This window comes from Tetrahymena thermophila, assembly GCF_000189635.1.
Source record: "Tetrahymena thermophila SB210 genomic scaffold scf_8254378, whole genome shotgun sequence".
NCBI classification, from domain to species: Eukaryota; Ciliophora; class Oligohymenophorea; order Hymenostomatida; family Tetrahymenidae; genus Tetrahymena; species Tetrahymena thermophila.
In genome coordinates, this window is record NW_002476162.1 from 104,695 (window position 1) to 125,599 (window position 20,905).

The 20,905-nt window shown below is 21.0% G+C and overlaps 2 protein-coding genes across 2 annotated transcripts; both read right to left on the reverse strand. All coding sequences in view use genetic code 6, as the record gives it.

Moving 5' to 3' along the window:
* Nucleotides 1-6,789: 6,789 nt before the first annotated feature.
* TTHERM_00615960 (dienelactone hydrolase family protein) lies at nucleotides 6,790-7,622 on the reverse strand (the record flags this gene model as incomplete). Its single annotated transcript, XM_001024666.2, has 3 exons — nucleotides 6,790-7,020; nucleotides 7,091-7,328; nucleotides 7,468-7,622. 3 exons carry the CDS (start codon nucleotides 7,620-7,622, stop codon nucleotides 6,790-6,792), a joined length of 624 nt encoding a protein of 207 aa, XP_001024666.2.
* Nucleotides 7,623-8,281: 659 nt separating this feature from the next.
* On the reverse strand, nucleotides 8,282-19,763 carry TTHERM_000615961 (dienelactone hydrolase family protein; the record flags this gene model as incomplete). The annotated part of the gene is made up of 15 exons (XM_012800174.1): nucleotides 8,282-8,388; nucleotides 8,440-8,526; nucleotides 8,575-9,551; nucleotides 9,923-10,346; nucleotides 10,396-10,617; nucleotides 10,792-11,761; nucleotides 11,969-14,012; nucleotides 14,097-14,779; nucleotides 15,310-15,735; nucleotides 15,791-15,971; nucleotides 16,029-16,109; nucleotides 17,020-17,147; nucleotides 17,197-18,245; nucleotides 18,297-18,611; nucleotides 19,028-19,763. 15 exons carry the CDS (start codon nucleotides 19,761-19,763, stop codon nucleotides 8,282-8,284), a joined length of 8,430 nt encoding a protein of 2,809 aa, XP_012655628.1.
* Nucleotides 19,764-20,905: the final 1,142 nt, after the last annotated feature.

A 20,905-nucleotide genomic window follows, 5' to 3' on the forward strand; every position in this document is an offset into this window, starting at 1 on the left:
ATTTTCATCATTAATTTAATAAGCATACAGAATATTTTCTGCTTATTGACCATTAAAAAGCATGCTGTCAAAAGTTGTCAAATTTATGAAGTCAAAGTAAGATAGTATCGCATCTGCTTAATCAACAAGACATACAATTTTTTTAGCTTCATAAAAAAATCTATAGGCCTAGCTCTTTTATATATTTTATATAGTTAAAATTAAAAATTATATCTTGCTAAATTATTATTATTATTTACATATGTTAGATCTAACCTGACAGGTATTTCTTTTATAATTTATCCATTTGATGTGAATGCAAGAACAGATTTCCAATTTAGATCATCGAAGTTGTAGACGTAAAAATTTTCATCGGTGTCAAAAAAGGGAATACCATTTGAAAATGATCTTGGCATAACTACTTAAGTTATAAACTCTGATTCATTCTAAGGGTCTTTAGAAAAATCTATTATCAAAATTCCTCCAAGCTAAAATAGATATAATCTATTTTTTAGTTTATTTTGTAAAGGGAAATATAAAATGTAATTAGTGCTCAAAATTATATCTCCATTTCTCATATCTCTCAATTAATAGCTTTCTTGAAATCCTTGCAATGCATATTTTTTTCCTTAAGAATCAAAAATATTTGAAGCATCAATTCCATTATGATAATTTGGCATGTTTTATGTCTTGCAAAGAGTTTATTTATCTATTTTAAAGCTTTATTTATCATTCAAGATTATTGAAGAAATGTTGTTCTCATCAGTAGTAATAACAATATCTCTATCCACAATATGGATACTATAAAAATATGAATTTAAAAAGTATTACTTGATTGTTAGCAGATTCAAATCTTATTTGAAAATGTAATTAGATATGTAATAATTGGCATAAAAAACATTATCTCCTAATATTTAATTAAATATCATTTGAGTATTTTACTAAAAGCTTACTATTTCGCTAATTTAACTATCTCCATTTATGTTTGAAGTTATGTTGAATAATTTATAAGATAAATTATTTTAATATGCACTATAGTTCTATAGAATAAGCATGAGTTTAGTCTCAGAAGAAAGGAAGCTTACAAAGTAATTGTTTGTATCCATATTTTAGATTATAAATTCTTAGCAGCTAGATTTTTCATTCAGGATTATAATAGCATAGTTATTTGCTCCTATTAAAATGTATATTTTGTCAGTGGCTCTTGATATTGCATTATACTAGTTAAAAAGATAGCATATGGCTTATTATTGCTTATATAAAACTCCGGTTTAAGTTTTACCACTACTATCGATCCAATTTTCTTATAAAAAATGTAACTAAATAAAATTTAAAAATATCTTTAAAAAATACCTGCTGATTTGAAAATTAAAAGCTCTTAACTAAATTATACAATGCATATATAATAGCTAGTATCTGCTTGAAACTGTATAAAGCTTTTAGACCAATCTAATGAAGAGTCATTATTAAAGATATTTATTGCTTCAAAAAGTAGTACATCTTATTCACTTTGTACACAAATATAATCTATTCCATTATAAGTAGAAAAGTCAAATAATTGCAAAATGCCATTAGTTGACTATTAGAGAGCATGTATTTCCTATACTTGTGGTGATTTTAGGTCAAATGCCTAAATATATTTAGGATACACACAGAGATAGAATTACTCTTTTTAAAAAATAAATAGTTGTTATTGTAAAAAGAAAAAATTTAGATTATTTTAAATATTTAATTAAAATTTAAAAACTTTCTATTATAAATTTTAATTATTGATGATATTTTTACTGTTTCTTAAATAAACATATTGTTTATTTTTCTAGATAAAAGTTAATTAAAAAAAATATCTTAAATGTAAATAAAATGTATGCATTTTCAAAATTTTTTCATTCAGTCAAGATTCTGAAATAATATTTTAGCTTATTTATTGAAATAAATTGTTTAAAAATTTTCTTATGAAAATTTGATTAAAATTTATATGAAATAATAAGAAAAATGGTTTGAAATTAAATAATTTTAATATTAAATTACTTTGAAATAATTTGCAAAACAATGAGTTATCAGGATTACTTAAAGTTGGTTGAATCTCTGAAAGGAAATTTATTACTGGTGTAATATATTTCCAAAATTTAATATTCCCTATATTATCGTAAGTGACCATTATTTCTTCTTAGTTGTTATCAATATATTTTTCAATTGATAAAATAGTCTACTAGAATATTACTTAGTATGTGTGACAATAATTGCTTTCAGATTATTATATAGGGCATTTGTTTGCTGTTTAGCATGTTTAAGACTGGTCGTTTTTTGTTTGTCCTAATCCACACTAAAAAGTGCACTGATTATTTTAAATTAGAAATTGCGACTAGCCTAAACAATCAGAGACACATACTCCATCTTTTAGCTAAAAGTTTTCTTTACATACTTAGCAATTTTAAGTAGCGCACAGAAGACATCCTTCTAACTGGCACTATTAGCACTAGTTTTGTTATGGGTCAAAATAATATTCACATTTACTTAGACAGGTACTCTAATCTTCACTTAGATAAAAAGCAGATTAACATTGCTAGCAAGTTTAATATTATTGTGAATATAAGTTAGAAGAAGGATTCAATCCTACTTAGCAACTTTTGCAATTTTAAGAGCACTTAAAGCATTAATATTAGTAAGGGTCAAATCCATATCCTTAAGGGCAAGCTTAGTCAATTGAAAACACCAAACCCAAGGAAATTAATAGCAATTTAACTATTATATACTTTATCATTTTTAGTTTTTTCACTAATTCAATTTTTGATTAATTATTTATTCATCATTTGTTTAAGTAATTTTCTATCGTTTTTTAAACAGAAAAATTAGATAAATAAATTTAAATGCAGTGTATTTAATAAAAAGGCTTCTTTTATTGAAATTAACTAAGAATAAATGCAATAGTAGAATGTAAAAGTCAAGCTTTTTGTTTGAATTTTAAGAATTTAGTATCATGATTTTTTTATTATAATTATTTGAATTTTGGTTGGTTGATGAAAATAAATTAAAAATTTATTTGCTTTAAATGTCATTTATATTCTTAAATTTTAAATAGAGGCTATTTAGTATTCAAAAACTAGTTTCTATTTTTAAAACTATTCTCATTCATTTTTTTGCTAAAGCGTGAATAGTTTTATTTATTTTTAAATTATTTTAGCAACCTTAATATATAACATAAATCTTCATTAACCAAGATTATGAAAGTAAACAGTCATTTTTTTCAACTGCTGTTATACTGATTGAGAAAAGAATATTTAAAAAATTTTTTATATAAATATTTGTATAAAATACGGTTTTATTAATATTCCAGCATCAATATGATAAGTTATATATCTATTTAAAATAAAAGTAAAATAATAATTATTTAAAAAATAAAATGTAAGATATTTTTTGTTGGTTTAGGTTTAGAAAACCATATTTATAGTTGAAAAAATTAATTTGATGTTAGTTAAATAAATATTAATTTCTAATCTGAACCTTGATTTATCTAAGGTAATATAACATATTTAAAAAACAAATAATAACTGTAACAATATATTTACTAGAAGAAGAGAATATGCTAAATGTTCATAGTTATATTAGTTTTAATAAAAATAAATTGTTCTTATCTAATTTGAGCTTTTAAATAATTTATAAATTTAAAATGATAGATTACAATTAGTTTATTAAATATATTTTATACAATCTTTACTAAAATAATTGTTAGTTTCATTGATTATTTGAATAAATTGCTATTTTATTACCTCTTTTTTTAAGTTTTTTATTATCTATTATTATTTGATTATTGACCAAAAGCTTTTATGTTTTAGATTATACTAAATTTTATTAAAGAAATAAAATAGAAGAAAGAAAAATTGAGGTTTTTTTAAATTAACTTTAATTCAAAGCTATTAGATGGATTTTCTTTTGTTTTGCTTCAACAAGTTAAAATCTGAAAAATTGCAAAAGCAATAATTAATCTAAAATGACATAATTTTTAAAATAAAATTCAAGATATTTTTTGTTTTATTGATTTATGTTTATAAAATATATTGATACTTGTATCATTCTTTTATGAATTAATAGAATAATTATAAATGTTTAATTTCTTTTGCTAATCAAAAAATAATAATACATCACTCAGTTTTAAATTTTGCTCCATAAATTAATTTGATATTAGTTAAATAAACATTAAAATTTAACCTGAGTCTTGATTTATCTATGGTAATTTAATACTATTTAAAAAAATTGCTATTTAATTACCTCTCTTATTTGAGTTTTTTATTTTCTGTTTTTATTTGATTATTGACAAATGCTTTTTTGTTTTAGATTATTCTGAATTTTATTACATAAGAGAATTCTAAAAATAAAATCAGAAGAAGAAGAAGAAAGAAAAATTGATGATTGTTTTAAATTAGCTTATTTTCAAAGGTGTTAGCTGAATTTCTTTTTGCTTAAGAAAGCTAAAAACTGAAAAAGTGTAAAAGCAATATAATTAGTCTAGAAGAACTCTAAATAAGTATAAATATAATTTACTTAGTTCTTATATTTTTTGAAACAAAATAAATGCAAAAATCTAGTTAAAAATACTTTTAAAATTAATCTTTATGATCAAAAACCCTAAAAGAAAATAAAATAATTATTTTAAGCGGATTTTTTAATATTTTTAAAGAGATATTTTTAAATAAAATGGTATCATTAAATCTAAAAATTAAAGAAAAATAAAGCTCAAGATAATGAAGTAAAATCAAGAAAAGATTCCTTGTTAATTTAGTTACAATTTCAATTTTTATTTTTTCAGTTGATAGGCTGGTTTTATTTTTAAATGCCGCATTTGAATGTAAATAAATATACAAGTTAAATAAATTAAGTAACAATCACGAATTTTTGAAAGAATAAAGTTTATTTCACATTTTAAATTAATAATGTTTAAAAACAAAATGAAGCTCTTTTTTAAAGCTATCTCAATAAAATAAAAGGAGAAAAAACTAAATAATGAATTTACTAACATATAAATATTGATAAATATTACAAAACTAATAGATTAAATATGTTTTATATATTTTTTAAATTATTTTTAGCTCCATACTAAATACTTTTTATGAACCTAAAAGACCTACTTTTGCTAATCTTAATTCATTTTTTATGTAATTAGCTTCTCTTTTCTTATTCGCAATATCACCTTTCTAGCCTAAATATTTTTGATAGTTATAATAGTGACCATATTCATAAAATACTAAGTTATAATTTACATACATTTTTTGCTATTTCCTTATTTTTAGCTAGAGCTCCACAAAAAATATTATTGGCAATAAAATGAAATCCATTTATAGCAATTTTATTTTCAGCAATAATAAGTGACTAATTGAGACTACATCATTCTTGAATCAATACTAATTCATCTAGCAAAATCATATTAATTTCTTCATATAATCTGTTACTTCAAGCCTATATTCAACTTATAACTTTAAATTTTCTCAGCACCAATAAACTTTTCAACATAAATACATAAAACAAACTTATCTTTCGTTTTAATTTATTTTTTATTTTATATATTTTATTTTAACTTTTTGAATTATTTATTTTTATTAAAATAATTCTAAATTCTGATAAAATAATTAAAATTATTTATTTAATTGTTGGCTTTCTTTTTAAGGAATAAAGAATATTTTCTATTATTATAAGCACTATAAAATTTCTAATCAGGATTATTAACATCATCAAATTTAATTATATTCATTCAAAAAATTTAAAAAAACTATTTTCAATAAAATTAGGTATTAAATAAATAGGGTCTTTTAGGAGAAATAAAGTATATTTAATTCATTCTTTGATGAATAATGTTTTATTCCATTAATTTAATTAAGAAAATAGATAATTTACTATTTATTACTTTTTATTTTTGTGTAATTATTGAATGTCCTGTCTTAAATTTTATTTGACGTTATTAAATGGGGAAATTTAAAAATATAAGATTAGACGAAAAAGAAAAAGTTAAGATTATTATGCACTATTTATTTCTAATTGAAAGTAATTAATTGATTTTTCTGTTTGTATCATAAATTTACTCTAAATAATAAAATCAAAATTCTTAGGATAAATTAACATTCAAGAAGAATAAATATTTATTTAAAATAAAAAATCTATTTTTAAAATATAAAAAAATGTAAAATTTAATTTAAAATATTTTATTTATTTAATTTTTTAATTGATTATTCTATTATTAAATATACTTTCAAAATATAAAAATCTACTTAAAAAAAGTTTAAAAATCAATCTTAATAATTAATACCTTAAAATAAAATAAAATATAATATTTTTTTATATAGGTTTTTAAATACTTATCAGCATAAATTAAATAAAAAGTAGAATGATGGAAAATTTGGAAAGCTTAAAGAAAAAAGCTATAATTTAGTTGTTAGAAAGTAAATGAAAAATATATATGAGCTATTTAGTTATTTAGCTATAATACTAATTATTTTGACAGGCTGATTGAGTTTTTTAACACATCCACCCACAGCCTATCATGAACGCAAATTTAAATTAAATAAATTTATTAATAATCTTAACTTTCTGAAAGAATCACGTTAGTTTTTCTTCATAATATTATGTATGCTTAAATACAAAAATATTATCTAGTATTTTAACTATTTTGGTTACACCTTAAAGAAGAAAATCTAAATAATGAATGATAATTGAAGGTATTATTATTTTATATCTTTAGAATTTCAAACACAGTTTGTATATATTTAAATTTTTGAAGATATTTTAAATAAATTTATCTAACAAACTAAATGAAAAATTTTCTCAAAACTAAAGTTAAAATCTTATTAAATATAAAATTTTTTAAGACAAAAAATACCAATATAAAAATATAAAATACAACTACAAATAAATATTTTATTTACTAATATAATAAGCTTCATTTTAATTTTTTTTAAAGAAATAAGTAACTTCTAAAAGAGTTTTTAGCTTCTTCTGAGTTGTAATAACTTGAATTTTAATTCGTGAATGCATATTCAGCTCCTTACCAAACACCTTTTACATATTTATAATTAAATATTTGCAATAACTAAAAATATTATTATTTATTCGCTGACTATATTACGTTAAAATCTACTCCAGCTTTGTTTTATTCATTTTCTAATTTTTTAGTAGTTTTAGGATCAGACATTCCTTTAATATAATCTAACTCTCCATGATGGCCTTAGACAGGAACTTTTATATTCTTTATTATGTATTTTGTTTAATCAAGAATACCATAGAAAGGAGCGCCTGCGCTAAAGATACCATAATTTGTAGAAAGAGCAGCAAATGTGAAAGTAAAAATACAGACTTTTGAGATCCTAATTGATACTTTAAGTAATTGGCAGCTCCTTTCATATCTTCAGTTGATCTACTCTAGTCTAAATCTTTAAAGTGATGATCAACTTCTTTTTAAAAATTAAGAAATATACAAATTAAAATTATTATAAATTATCTTACCTCTCTATTTTTAGCAGCAGCTCCTCTATAAACACCAAGGATTATAGAATTAAATCCTTAATCATCAACATTATTAGCTGTGATAGTAAGTGACTTGCTAAGACTCCATCATTTTTGAATTAAAACTAATCATAATCAAAGCTTGGATCCTTCATATTTTTTTTAATAACCTAATCCTTCAGGTCTATCTTCTACTGAAACTTTAAATTTCTCTTGAAAATATTGCTAATCCTGTAATTAAAATATCACTAACTGTGTAGGTACAGATGGTGATATTTCATTTAATTTTTATGATTTTAAGCGCTAATTTTACACTTTCTATTTTTTTATCTTTTTTATCAACCTATTTTTATTAAATTTTGAAAAACCTTTTTTAGCGATTAATGCCTTTTCTCAAATTTTGAACGTAAAAAATTTTTTCTGAAAGTGAAAAAATTCTTTTTATTTGAAAATAGCAATATTATAATTGATAAACTAATGGTATCTCAATATATGAGAATTTGCAACATATAATTTTTTTATTTTTTTAAAATTATTCCTCATTAATTATTACCTAATAAGGCATGAAAAGATACTGTTATAATTTTATATTTTTTAGGTTTTATAAAGTATGGAGAAAATATATTTTGGAAATAATTAATTAGAAATTATATTATAATATATTAATAAATGTATCTAATATCTCATAGAAAAATGTATTAATATAAAGAGTCAAATATAGATAAAACAATATATATATATAATCCCTACATAAAATAATATATTAATACATAAATATCATGCATTTAGCTGTAATTAGTAATAAAAAAAACTTTCAATTATCTTGCGTTTGTTGAGATTCAAATAAGTTAATATTCTTAGATTACTTTTTTGCAATAAAGCTAATTGGAGTTCTTGCGAAGCTGTTTTCATCAAAATAAGCTTTTTTATAAAATTAATGTACAAAATATTAATGATTTTATTAATTTATACTTATATTCTCGTCATCCATTTTAGTGAGTGAGAATTTTTCTATTTTTAAATTATTTCTCTCACCTGAATTTCTTCTATCTATTTTACCTTTTTAGTTTTGAAAAAATTTAATATTAAAAAAATTCATTTTTTTACCTTGAAAACTAATTTATTAAATGTTTCGAGATTTTTAAATAGAGTTGCTTAACCCGTATAGAGATCTTTATTAATTCATCTATATAATTAAAATTTTATTTTTTTCTTGTTCTTCAATAATTTCATCAACTTGGTTATTATTTTATTGCTTATTGGAATTTCTTTTCTTAAGTCTAATATATTTAAATACTTCTTTTTAAATTTAGCTCCATCTTCTCATTACTTAAAATTGATTGGAGCTTTATATGATTAGTTAACTAGTTAAAAATTTAGGAAATACACTTTTTATTTTTATTAGCAACTAATGAAACAAATTTCTTTATTAAGGATCTAAAGGTATTTCCCTCAAAATTACTTTCATCACAATTTTCATAATAAACACAAAGTTGAAGAAAAAAATAATTATAGTAGAAATACTCTCCCAATCTGTATTTCCCATAAGATTGATTATTACAATAGAATTAAATTATAGAACTGTAGCCATTAAATCAAGATTATTTAGCTAAATACTACTATATGGTCTACTAAAGAATGATGCTAAACCATAAACAAATAATACTGATAAAGAAACTAAAGCTTTTTATCCAGTATTATCAAAAAAAGTGCAAATATAAATTAAAGATTTTTAAGTTGTCTTTATTATTTCCCAGTAGTATTTTTCTTATCTATACTCATAAAATAAAATGCCATAGACTTTTATATTTTCAATTTTTGTAAGGCTAGTTCTTTTTTGTTTTAGCTTAAAAAGGAAAAATAAAGGTAAAAGTAAATAGAGTAACACTAATGAAGGAATCAAAATAAAAAATATATTTTATTTATGATCATCTCCAAAGCAGATATACTATTTATCAGTCAAAACATAAGAATAATCTCCAATTTAGACACAGCTAAGTTATTAGACAAAATAATTTATAAGGCTTGGAGAAAAGTAAAGCCATAAGAAAATAAATGAGCATTTTATATCATAAATATACTATCTATAATTATTACTTTTGCATTTTAGTAAATAAATGCCTAAAGCAAATATAAATAAGAAAGTTAAGGGAATCAATATCCTTAAAATTGATCTCCTTGTTAATATATTTCCTACATCTAAAGAATTAATCAGAATACAATCTATTGAAATCCTTTAAATTAATATAATAAAATTTATTTTTTAAAGGGGGTATAAAAAAATTTCTTATTTATTATTTATTCTTACAGTATTTATTATAAAAGATAAAATGAAAATATCCTAAATTTTTCAAAATAATGTAACTCTTAAAAATTTTTGATTTATAATTTTGATGAGTAAATATATTTATTAACTAAATAATATAAATAATTATATTTTTAAAAAATAAATTACATTGAATCAGATGAGGAGTCTCCAAAAATACTAATTACTTATTTGAGATAATATGAAAAATTTGTAAATTAGAATATGATTGTAATAATTTAAATATAATTGATTAATATCTTAGTAGCAACTGTATTCTAATCAGACTCTGATGATTTGCCAATACAAATAAAGTTTAATCGCTTCATATACAAAAAAAGGCATTTTTAAGTAGAGAATCTTTATATTTTCCTAAAACAGAATGATAAATAGCACAAAATTGCTAAATATAGAAGGAAATAAAAAACAATATCTATATAATTATCTTTGCATTTCATGCAGCTAAGATTATTGCTTTTAGAATATTAATCTCCCCATAATTAATTATTAATATCACAGCTTTCACATAAAGCTCCTATGTGACCAACACTGCAAATTGATTTTTCAAATTATTCTATAATAAATTTTTTATAATTTAATATTATTAGATTTTAAGTATTTACCTTAAGGCATTTAAGAAGAAAAGCTATAATTCTACTAGTTTTATGATTATATGCAATTAGAAGGATTAGAGCATGCAAATACCTTGCTCGATTGTGGATTTAATCTCCAGTATCCATCTTATAGCACTATTATATCTTTTTCACAATAACTAGCTTATTCAGGGCAACGGCTGCATTGATAAGTCTCAGAATCAGAAATATTTCTTATAAAAGAATATGTTCCTATTTTTGTTTATAGTTAAAAACATCTTTTAAATATTTTTTTTATTTATTTTTAGAGCTTAAATCTTTTTAAATTTTTATGTAATCGCTCTTACAAATTTTTGATTTTGAAAATAAGAGAAGCATTCATTTATTATTGGATTTTAGAAAAAGTTTATATAAAAAAATGTTTACCTTATGGACATTCATAACATTAAATGAAATTAAATTCTTACTTAGGAATTTAACCAACTTAGCATGGTAAAAAGTTTAATTAAATATTACTTCCTACTATACTTAATTTGAAATTGTTTTATTAAAAATTGTAAATTGGGACCTTTGAAGAAAGTTAAATTTATAAAAACTAAATACTAGAGGGATTAGAAGTTATTTATGGTTAAAAAGCAAAATAATTGTTAAAAATTTAAATTCCCCCTTATATATGCATTTTCAACTCATCTTAGTTTACAATAAGAATATCATATCCTTAAAATTCTTAAATTATCAATTAATGAATTTTATTTGTTTCAATATTTAAGGGGTAATTTACTATTTCTTCAAATTCATCAACCAAATAAAATATAAGAGGTTAACTCATAGTATTTCCAGATACCAATTAAGATAGCATTTATGTATAATCCTTTTGAAATTTGATTGATTTTGGATAAGAGGTAATTTATTAACCAAACAAAAAAGCTTTGTTATTAAAAATTTAAGATTATTAAATATCAAGATGGCGATATTTATACTGGTTATCTCTATAAATTAAAGAAGAATTCATTCCTTAGTATCTGATTCCACCTCCTATTACTGCTTAATTAAAGGAAATTGTACAATTATTTAACTAAACTTAGCTATTGCTAATATATATTCCCCCACCGCAACCCTTTTAAACTGTGTTCTTAGAAAAAAGGGAATTATTAATTATTATGTTTATTGTTGTATCAAACGATACTGTTCCATAAAAAGATTCTTAGAGATAATTCATATTAATTATCAAGTCATTAAAGATAACATCACTGTGCTAAAAAATATAAATAACTTAACCAGTTTATAGATTATTATCATTAAATTAACTATATAATATCTAGCAACTTAAATCGTCTAATTCAGAGTCTAAATTTTTATGCTAAAAGCTATTTAACAAAAATATTGAACCCTTTATCTAGTTTTTATTTACAATTAAGTTTTAAACATTTATTATGTTTGAATAAAATTAAATTATATCGCTATTAAATATTCCATTTTAAATGCTCATATTTTCTACATTTGTATTTAAACTTGATATATAGATTGATGGATTTTAATCTTTAAATTAACTATTTATTACTAACAAATTATTAATTGTAACTTAAGAAACTATGACTATTACTTTATTATAAAATTATTCTTAAACTTAAACAAAAGAAGGTCCTGTACTATTTGTAACTGTAAGATTTTATAAATTATTTATTAAAGATCCCATAGTTTATATTAAAGAGTAAGATTTTCCTTCAAATTAAGAGTTATAAATTTACAGACTTTAGATAAAAAAATTATTTGTATTAGAAGATGATATTATAGAACCACTTGACTTAGTAATGTTCACCAATATATTATTCAGTGTTAAATTTCCAATATTTTAAAAGTTAAATATACTGCTTATTTGTAGATTTGAATTTTAAATAGAAATATTTGAAATGCTTAGAGTTTAGATGCTATCAAATGCAATTATATATTTCAAAGATGGATATTTATTTTAAGTGGTAAAGTTTTTAAATGTAAGTTTGTCTAAATAAACAAGGTTTACATTTTTAATTAAAATCATGCAACTATTTTGTTCACTGATATTTATCAAATGTTATGAAGTGATAAATTCTGAATTTGAAATTATGAGCTCATTCATATTTTAAAATATAATACATACTTAGCTATCCAAATCAATTATTGTATTTGCCATACTTATACTTAAAAGGTTTTTGCTACTATTTATATCAATTGTAATTGGAGTAATTAATTGTTTATTTTATGGTTACTAAGGAATTGTGAGCCTCATATTTAAAATTTCTAAATTAGGTATGATTGCATTAAAAATATTGTTGATATTATTATAATTTTAATTTATCAGATAAACAAGTGCATTTTAAGAATCTGAATATAGTCTTAATGTAAAATTTGATGGTGTTAGTGTTTAAAAAATATCTTATCTTAAATACAGACTTGTTTGTGGTATAAAATATATTTCCAAAACTTAAATATTGGCATAGTTTTTTGAAACAAATTAATCTTAAATAGCTTGCATCTTTACAGAATATTGAAGTATGGATAAGTCTTAAACATAATCATTGAATGTTAGTACACACTATTAATTTGAAGCATATCTTTAAGAATCAACGTTTTAATTTGTAGTTAAAGTGTATTATAACAATCTAATGTCATAATTAGAGCTGATAACCATTGACAACTGATATGTATTTAGCTACTATACAGGATTTAAAATAGCATAACCAATTATAGGTAAACTGACTTAAAATGATTATAATAGATTATAATTATTTTTAGAAAAGTAGTACACATCAATTTCTGTTTTAGAAGCTAGAAGCATAATTGATTTTGATAATATTTAAATTTACTAAATATTTTTAATGTTAAAAGACCTTATAGTTAGATAAAGAGAAAAATCAATTAAAGAATAAATGTTTGCCTATCCAAAAGTTTGTAAGACTAAAAACTATGATATTTATTCTGATATCTTTGACTCTTCATATTTTTAATTATAAAATAGAGGAATTTGGTTTGAAGAAGACAAATCTCTCAACTTTTAAGCAGGCTATTTCAAGTTAAAAAGTGAATTTACTAGCATACCATCTTGATCAATAGCTACTAATTTTAAATCAAATGTCTATTGGAGTTCTAATAAAATGTATTAGCTGCCAATTTTTAATTATTAAATATTATTTGTCATTTATAATTTAGATAATTTATTTTGACTAGGATTCCAACTGAAAACAATACTACTGATATAAAACACTAATGGTAGATTTGTTGTATTTTGAATGATATTTTTACCAAATATTATATTTTAATTGGTTAATTATTGATCTAACTAACTTATCTATGTAAATTTGAAGCTATTAGGGTCTTAAATACTTATCGCTATTAAATTAATCCCTTGTTGGTCAAAGCAATATACAGTTTAATTACGAATATTGCAATCGTTAATAAGTTAATTGAATTAACTAGAAACTAAACTTATCATATTACTTTCATAGTCTAAAATTTATAGATATAAAGTAGAAGCTACTGTGTTTTAAAGTAGCAAAACAGGAAAGAAATTTAGTTCTTCTAGTAAAGTGTAATATTGGTAATTAATAGATTAAAAATAATATATTTTAAGGAGATTTATATTTGAATTGTTAAGTTGATATAAGCAGTACCTTAATATATGATGTTAAATAATTATATATTATTATAAATCATTTGTAGCTTATTTTAAAATTTTTATTATTCTATAATTATACTTAATGCCATAATTTATATTTGATATGTTTCCAATTGGTCCTCCTTTTAATGTAAATTATAAATTTTAGTCTTGAGTGATATCTAAGCTTGAAAATGGGGTTATTGTTTAATTTTACAAAGAGACTTAGTAAAAAGAAATTTAATTATAATTGAATTCTCTTGAAAACATAATTAAATTATCATTTTAATTCCTTACTTATGCTATGTAATTAATTAAATCTGCATTTTGAGGACTTAAGTAAAAATTCTAATAATCATAGAAAATAATTGATGAGTAATCATAAATTATGATGTTTTCTTATGTGATGCATGTAAGTATATTACTTTGTTTATCAAGATTTATAGATTTAATTTATCCGCCAGCTTAAGATTAACTTAGATTTTCTTAAAAGTTGAGATAATGAATTATTTAAGTTTGTGATATTTAAATAAAGAATACATTATCTGCAAATACTATAATAAGTATATCCTTTTAAAAATCTTCAATTATAGTAAATTTAGTTTCCTAGTTATATTATGAAAAAGTTTAGGAGTACTAAGAGATGTCTATTGATATAACCTGGTTAGTAGAAGTTGAATATTAATCGTCAAGATACATTATTTAAATTAATAACTCATAATTAGGTGCCACAATAGCATTAATTGGATGTTCATAATAAGAAAGTTGATCTATTACAATATTCTAGTTTTATCAAATGTTTAATGATTAAATAAAATAAGTGAATTGATAAAAATTGGATAAATAATAAATATTGAGATATTTTGATATTTTTTAAAAATAAGATAAATTTAATTTAACTTATTAATACCATAATTTCTCATTTATTGTGTATTAATCTTAAAAGAGTTTTGTAAATAAAGTTAGCATTAAAAAAATAAACACTAAACAGTTATTTTAATTATTTTAAATATAATATCTCAGAATAATAGGTATTTAAATTTTATATTTAAAATTAAACTTACATCTATGAATGATATAGTTTTAATAAGTTTGAATTATGAACTATAGATCTAGCATTGCAAATAATCTTAATTACATAAAATAATTCTTTAGTAATAGCTATCATAGAATTACTTAATGAATGTTATAGTCTAGAAAACAAGAACAAAGTAATTAAACTGCTTAAAAGATGGTGCTGTATATACCACAGCAATACATGGATTTGTTACTAAGTAAAACAAATTTAATTAATCCAAACTATACAAGCTTACCATGCGATCGTTTCCTAATATACTAGTTGTTAAAAACCAATTAGTTTTATTCTAGCTATAAGAAAAGCTTGCTATTTATGTAGTTTATTTCAACAGAATATTTTTGTTAACTCTGTCAAATGATGAGGTACACTTTAGGATAGGATCATAATCTGAATCTTTAGGCATTTCATACATAAACTAACCAGTAGAAAACTAAAAAACGAACCATTAGCAAAATGAATTTGATATTACTAAAGTATCTTCTTAGAAATCAATAATGAACTGATTAATTTAAGAAGGTATGTTATCAATCATTTATATTATAGATTAGTTCTTATAAATTATGAAGCCATTATCATAATATATTGTTTAATAGTTTCCATAAGATTAAATACCTTGAATATTTATAAGAGTTGGTTAGTTAATTTATGCTAATATATTAACCTATTTTAATAATATTTTATTCTTTTAATAGTTATTTTAATTTATTAAAACTTACATTAAGTTGTGATTTTAAAAAAATTGAGCATAAAAGATTATTATTTTATGGATCCCTTAAAACAAGATATATTTTATCTAGAGGTATATCAATACAAGAGATTAAAGTGATGTAGTTTAGTTTCAAAAGCGATATATAATCAAGATACATTTATCCAGGTACTTTCATTTGAACCTAAGTACTAAAGATATTAATGATTGAAAAATTAGATTAATTTTTAATAGTTAAAAATTATTACCTATTAAATCCTACATTACCAGAAATGTTGCAGATTCCAGAATTATCTTAATCTAGATATAGGGCTCTATTGTCTAAGTAGCTATCAAAAAAATATTAATTCATTTATTATTAACATGATATCAAAGGTAAGTATATCTAAAATACTTATTTAATTTGATTTTAAGATAAAGAATAAACCTTAAAATTTAATCCTTAAAAGAATCCAAACTATTATTTATAATTAAATAACTATTAAATAAAAAATTAAAAAATTAATTTAATTTTTAATTTTTTTAAATTGTTAAAAACAAACCAATTTATTAGAAATAAAATTTTAAAAATACAATTTTTACTCATTCATTAAATTAATTTAGACTACTTTAAAACTTTTGTAAAAATTGTTTTAATTGATTTTTAAAATTTTATTTTATTGAAAAATGACCTTTATTATTGAGAATATTGATTCTATTAAAATACCTGAAAAATAAACAAAAAAGTGCTCAAAATTTTTCTTTTTTACAATAAATAATTAATTTTTCTATTGAAGAAAAAATAATCAAATATTATTTGGAAGTGTGGTTACTTTTTTAATTTAAATAAAAAAAATTACATGAATTTAATCATAAAAAGTTATTATTTAGCGAACTAACTAGGAGCATTTTATAATTGTCTCTGAAGAAGTTGGATAATGCATAATTTGGATTTTTTTTATATCATATGAAGCTAAAATAAACTCACCATAAATAATTTAATAAATAACATTTCCATAGGCAGAGTATTAAACTTACAAGGAATTTAAATTATCATCTATAAAATTTATTTAATTCTATTTAAAGATTACAATTAATTGCTTGTTTTGATAGTAGATAAATTATGAGATAGATTAAATTGTATATTATTTTTATTTAATTATCTTACCTAAAAAATCTATAATAAACATATTATTTATTGTTATGCATATTATATTTTCATTGTTAATTTAATAAGCATAAAGAATATTTTCTGTTTACTGACCATTAAAAAGTAGAAAGTCATATGTTCCCAAATTTATGAAGTCAAAGTATGAAAGTATTGCGTTTGTTTAATCTACGAGACATACAATTTTTTTAACTTAATCAAAAAATCTATAGGCCTAGCTCTGTTATTTAGTTAAAATTAAAAATTATATATATTACTAAATTATTTACAAATGTCAGATCTAACCTGGCAGGTATTTCTTTAATAATTTATCCATTTGATGTGAATGCAACAACTGATTTCCAATTTAGATCATCGAAGTTGTAGACATAAAAATTTTCTTCGCTATCAAAAAATGGAATACCATTTGAAAATGCTCTTGGCATAACTACTTAAGTTATAAACTCTGATTCATTCTCAGGGTCTTTTGTAAAATCTATTATAAAAACTCCTCCAAAATAAAAAAGATATATTCTATTTGTTTATTTATTTTGCAAAGGATAATATGAATAAATTTAACTAGTGCTCATAATTATATCTCCATTTCTCATGTCTCTCAATTAATAGCTTTATTGAAATCCTTGCAATGCATATTTTTTTCCTTAAGAATCAAAAATATTTGAACCATAATCTCCCATATGATAATTTGGAGTTTTTTATGTCTTGCAAAGAGTTTATTTATCTATTTTAAAGCTTTAGTTATCGTTCAAGATTACTTAAGCAATATTGTTCTCATCAGTAGTAATAACAATATCTCTATCCACAATATGGATACTATAAAAATATGAATTGAAAAAGTATTTCTTGATTGTTAGCAGATTCAAATCTTATTTGAAAATGTAATTAGATTAGAACGAATTGGCATAATATATATTATCTCCTAGTATTTAATTAAATATCATTTGAGTATTTTACTAAAAGCTTACTATTTCGCTAATTTAACTATCGCCGTTATTTTAAGTAATGTTAAATAATTTATAGGATAAATTATTATAAGAAACTTAATAATTCTGTAAAATAAACATTAGTTTAGTCTCAGAAGACAGGAAGCTTACAAAATAATTGTCTGTATCCATATTTTAGATTATAAATTCTTAACAGCTTTAAACATATTTTTCATTTAAGATTAGAATAGCATAGTTATTTGCTCCTGTTAAGATGTATATTTTTTCAGTGACTCTGGATATTGCATTATATTAGTTATAAAAATAACATATGGCTTATAATTGTTTATATAGAACTCCATTTTAAGTTTTACCACTGCTATCGATCCATTTTTCTTATAAAAAAAATATTATTAAATAAATTATAAAAATATATTTAAATATACCTGCTGATTTGTATATTAAAATCTCTTAACTAAATTATACAATACATATATAGTAACTACTATCTGCTTGAAACTGTATAAAGCTTTTAGACCAATCCAAGGAATAGTTCTTATTAAAGATATTTGTTACTTCAAAAAAAAGTACATCTTATTCACTTTGTACACAAATATAATCAGTTCCATTATAAGAAACAAAATCAAATAAATACAAAAAGCCATTAGATGACTATTATAAAGTATGTATTTCTTGTATTTGTGGTGATTTCAGGTCAAATGCCTAAATATATTTAGGGTACACACAAAGATAGAATTACTCTTTTTAAAAAATAAATAGTTTTAATCGTAAAAAAAATTTAGATTAAAAAAGATAAATATTTTATTTTGATTTAAATATTTTCTATTTATAAATTTTAATTTTTGATGATAACTTTACTCTCTCTTTTTAAAAAAGAAAATTTTAAAATAAATAATTTGAAAGTAAGGTTTATTTTTCCAAATCAAAATTTATTAAAAAATATATTATTTGTAAATAAATTTTATATATATTCACTATTTTTATTGTATTCAGATTCAAAAATCATATTTTATTTAGCTGATTTATTGAAGTAAATTATTTAAAAAATTACTTATGAAAATTTTATTTTAAATATTTAGCTAGAATTCAAACGAAATAATAAGGATAATCGAATTAAAAATTAAATCTTTTTTATAAAATTTTTAAATTAAATTACTTTGAGATAATTTGCAAAACAATGAGTTATCAGGATTATTTAAAGTTGGTTGAATCTCTGAAAGGAAACTAATTACTGGTGTTAAATATCTCCAAAACTTGATATTTCCAATATTATCGTAAGTGACCATTATTTCTTGTTAGTTGTTATCAATATATTTTTCAATTGATAAAATCGTCTATTTGTATATTACTTAGTATTTGTGACAATAATTGCTTTCAGAGTATTATATAGGGCATTTGTTTACTGTTTAGCATGTTGAAAACTAGTCATTTTTTATTTATCCTAATCTGCACTAAAAGGTACACTGGCTATTTTAAATGAGAAATTGCGACTAGCCTAAACAATTAGAGACACATATTCCATCTTTTAGCTAAAAATTTTCTTTACATACTTAGCAAGTATTTTAAGTAGCGCACATAAGACATCCTTCTAATTAGCACTACTAGCACTGGTTTTATTATGGGTCAAAATAATATTCACAGTTACTTAGACAGCTTCTATAATCTTCACTTAGATAATAAGTAGTTTAGCATTGTTAACAAGTTTAATATTATTCTGAATATAAGTTAGAAGAAGGATTTAATCCTACTTAGCAACTTTCGCAATTTTAAGAGCACTTAAAACATTAATTTTAGTAAGGATCAAATCCCTATCCTTAAGGGCAACCTTAATCACTTGAAAATACCAAGCTCAAGGAAATTAATAGCTATTTAAGATATGTATATTTTATCATTTTTAGTTTTTTTCTTACTTAAATTTTTGTTTAATTATTTATTTATTATTTCTTTAATTAATTTTCTACTTTTTTTAAACAGAAAATGTTCGTTAAATAAATTGAATTCTGTTTATTTAAATAAAAAAATTCTTTCGTTGAAATTAAGTAAAAATAAATGCAAAGTAGAAAGTTAAAATCAACTTTTTTGTTTAAATGTTATGAATTTAGCATGATGAATTTCTTTTTATAAATCTATTATTTTTTTTGGTTTAATTCAAATAAATAAAAAAGTTTACTTGCTAAAATCAAATTTAAAGGTCATTATATTATTGAGTGTTAAATAATGAGTATTTAACATACAAATGCTAATTTCATTATTAAAATAATTCTCATTTATTATTTTGCTATAGTTTGTATAGTTTTAAGTATTTTTAAATTATTTTAGCAACCTTATTATATAATATAAATCTTCATTAAACAAGATCTGAAAGTAAAGCAGTCATTTTTTCAACTGATGATTTTTTAATTTTTTTATAAAAATGAAAATATGATTTTATTAATATTCTAACTGAATATTATAAGGTATATATTTATTTAAAATAAAAGAGTAAAATAAGATATTTTTAAATAAAATGCAAGAGATTTTTAGTTTTATTGATTTATGTTTAGAGACTATATTACCATTTGAATTATTTAACAACAAATAAAATAAGAATCAATTTTTTATTTTCTTTACAAATCAAAAATAAATAATGTATGTATCTCTCAGTTTTAAATTTTACTGGATAAATAAATTTAATGTAAATTAAATAAACATCAATTTTTAATCTTAGTCTTGATCTATCTCTGTATCTCTGTTCCTTAATTTCATTCAAAAGTAAATGAAATAAATTGAGTGTCTAAATATTTTTTAAATTTAGAATGATAGATTGCAATTAGTATTTTAAATATATTTTATTCTTTCTTTTATAAAATAATTGTTAGCTTTATTCTTTATTTGAAAAAATTGCTATTTTATTAATTCTTTGTTTTATGTTTTTTTATTATCTGTAATTATTTGTTTATTAACAAAACCCTTTTTGTTTTAGATTATACTGGATTTGATTAATCACAAGAATTAAGAAAATAAAATAGAAGAAGTAGAAGAAACAAAAATTGAA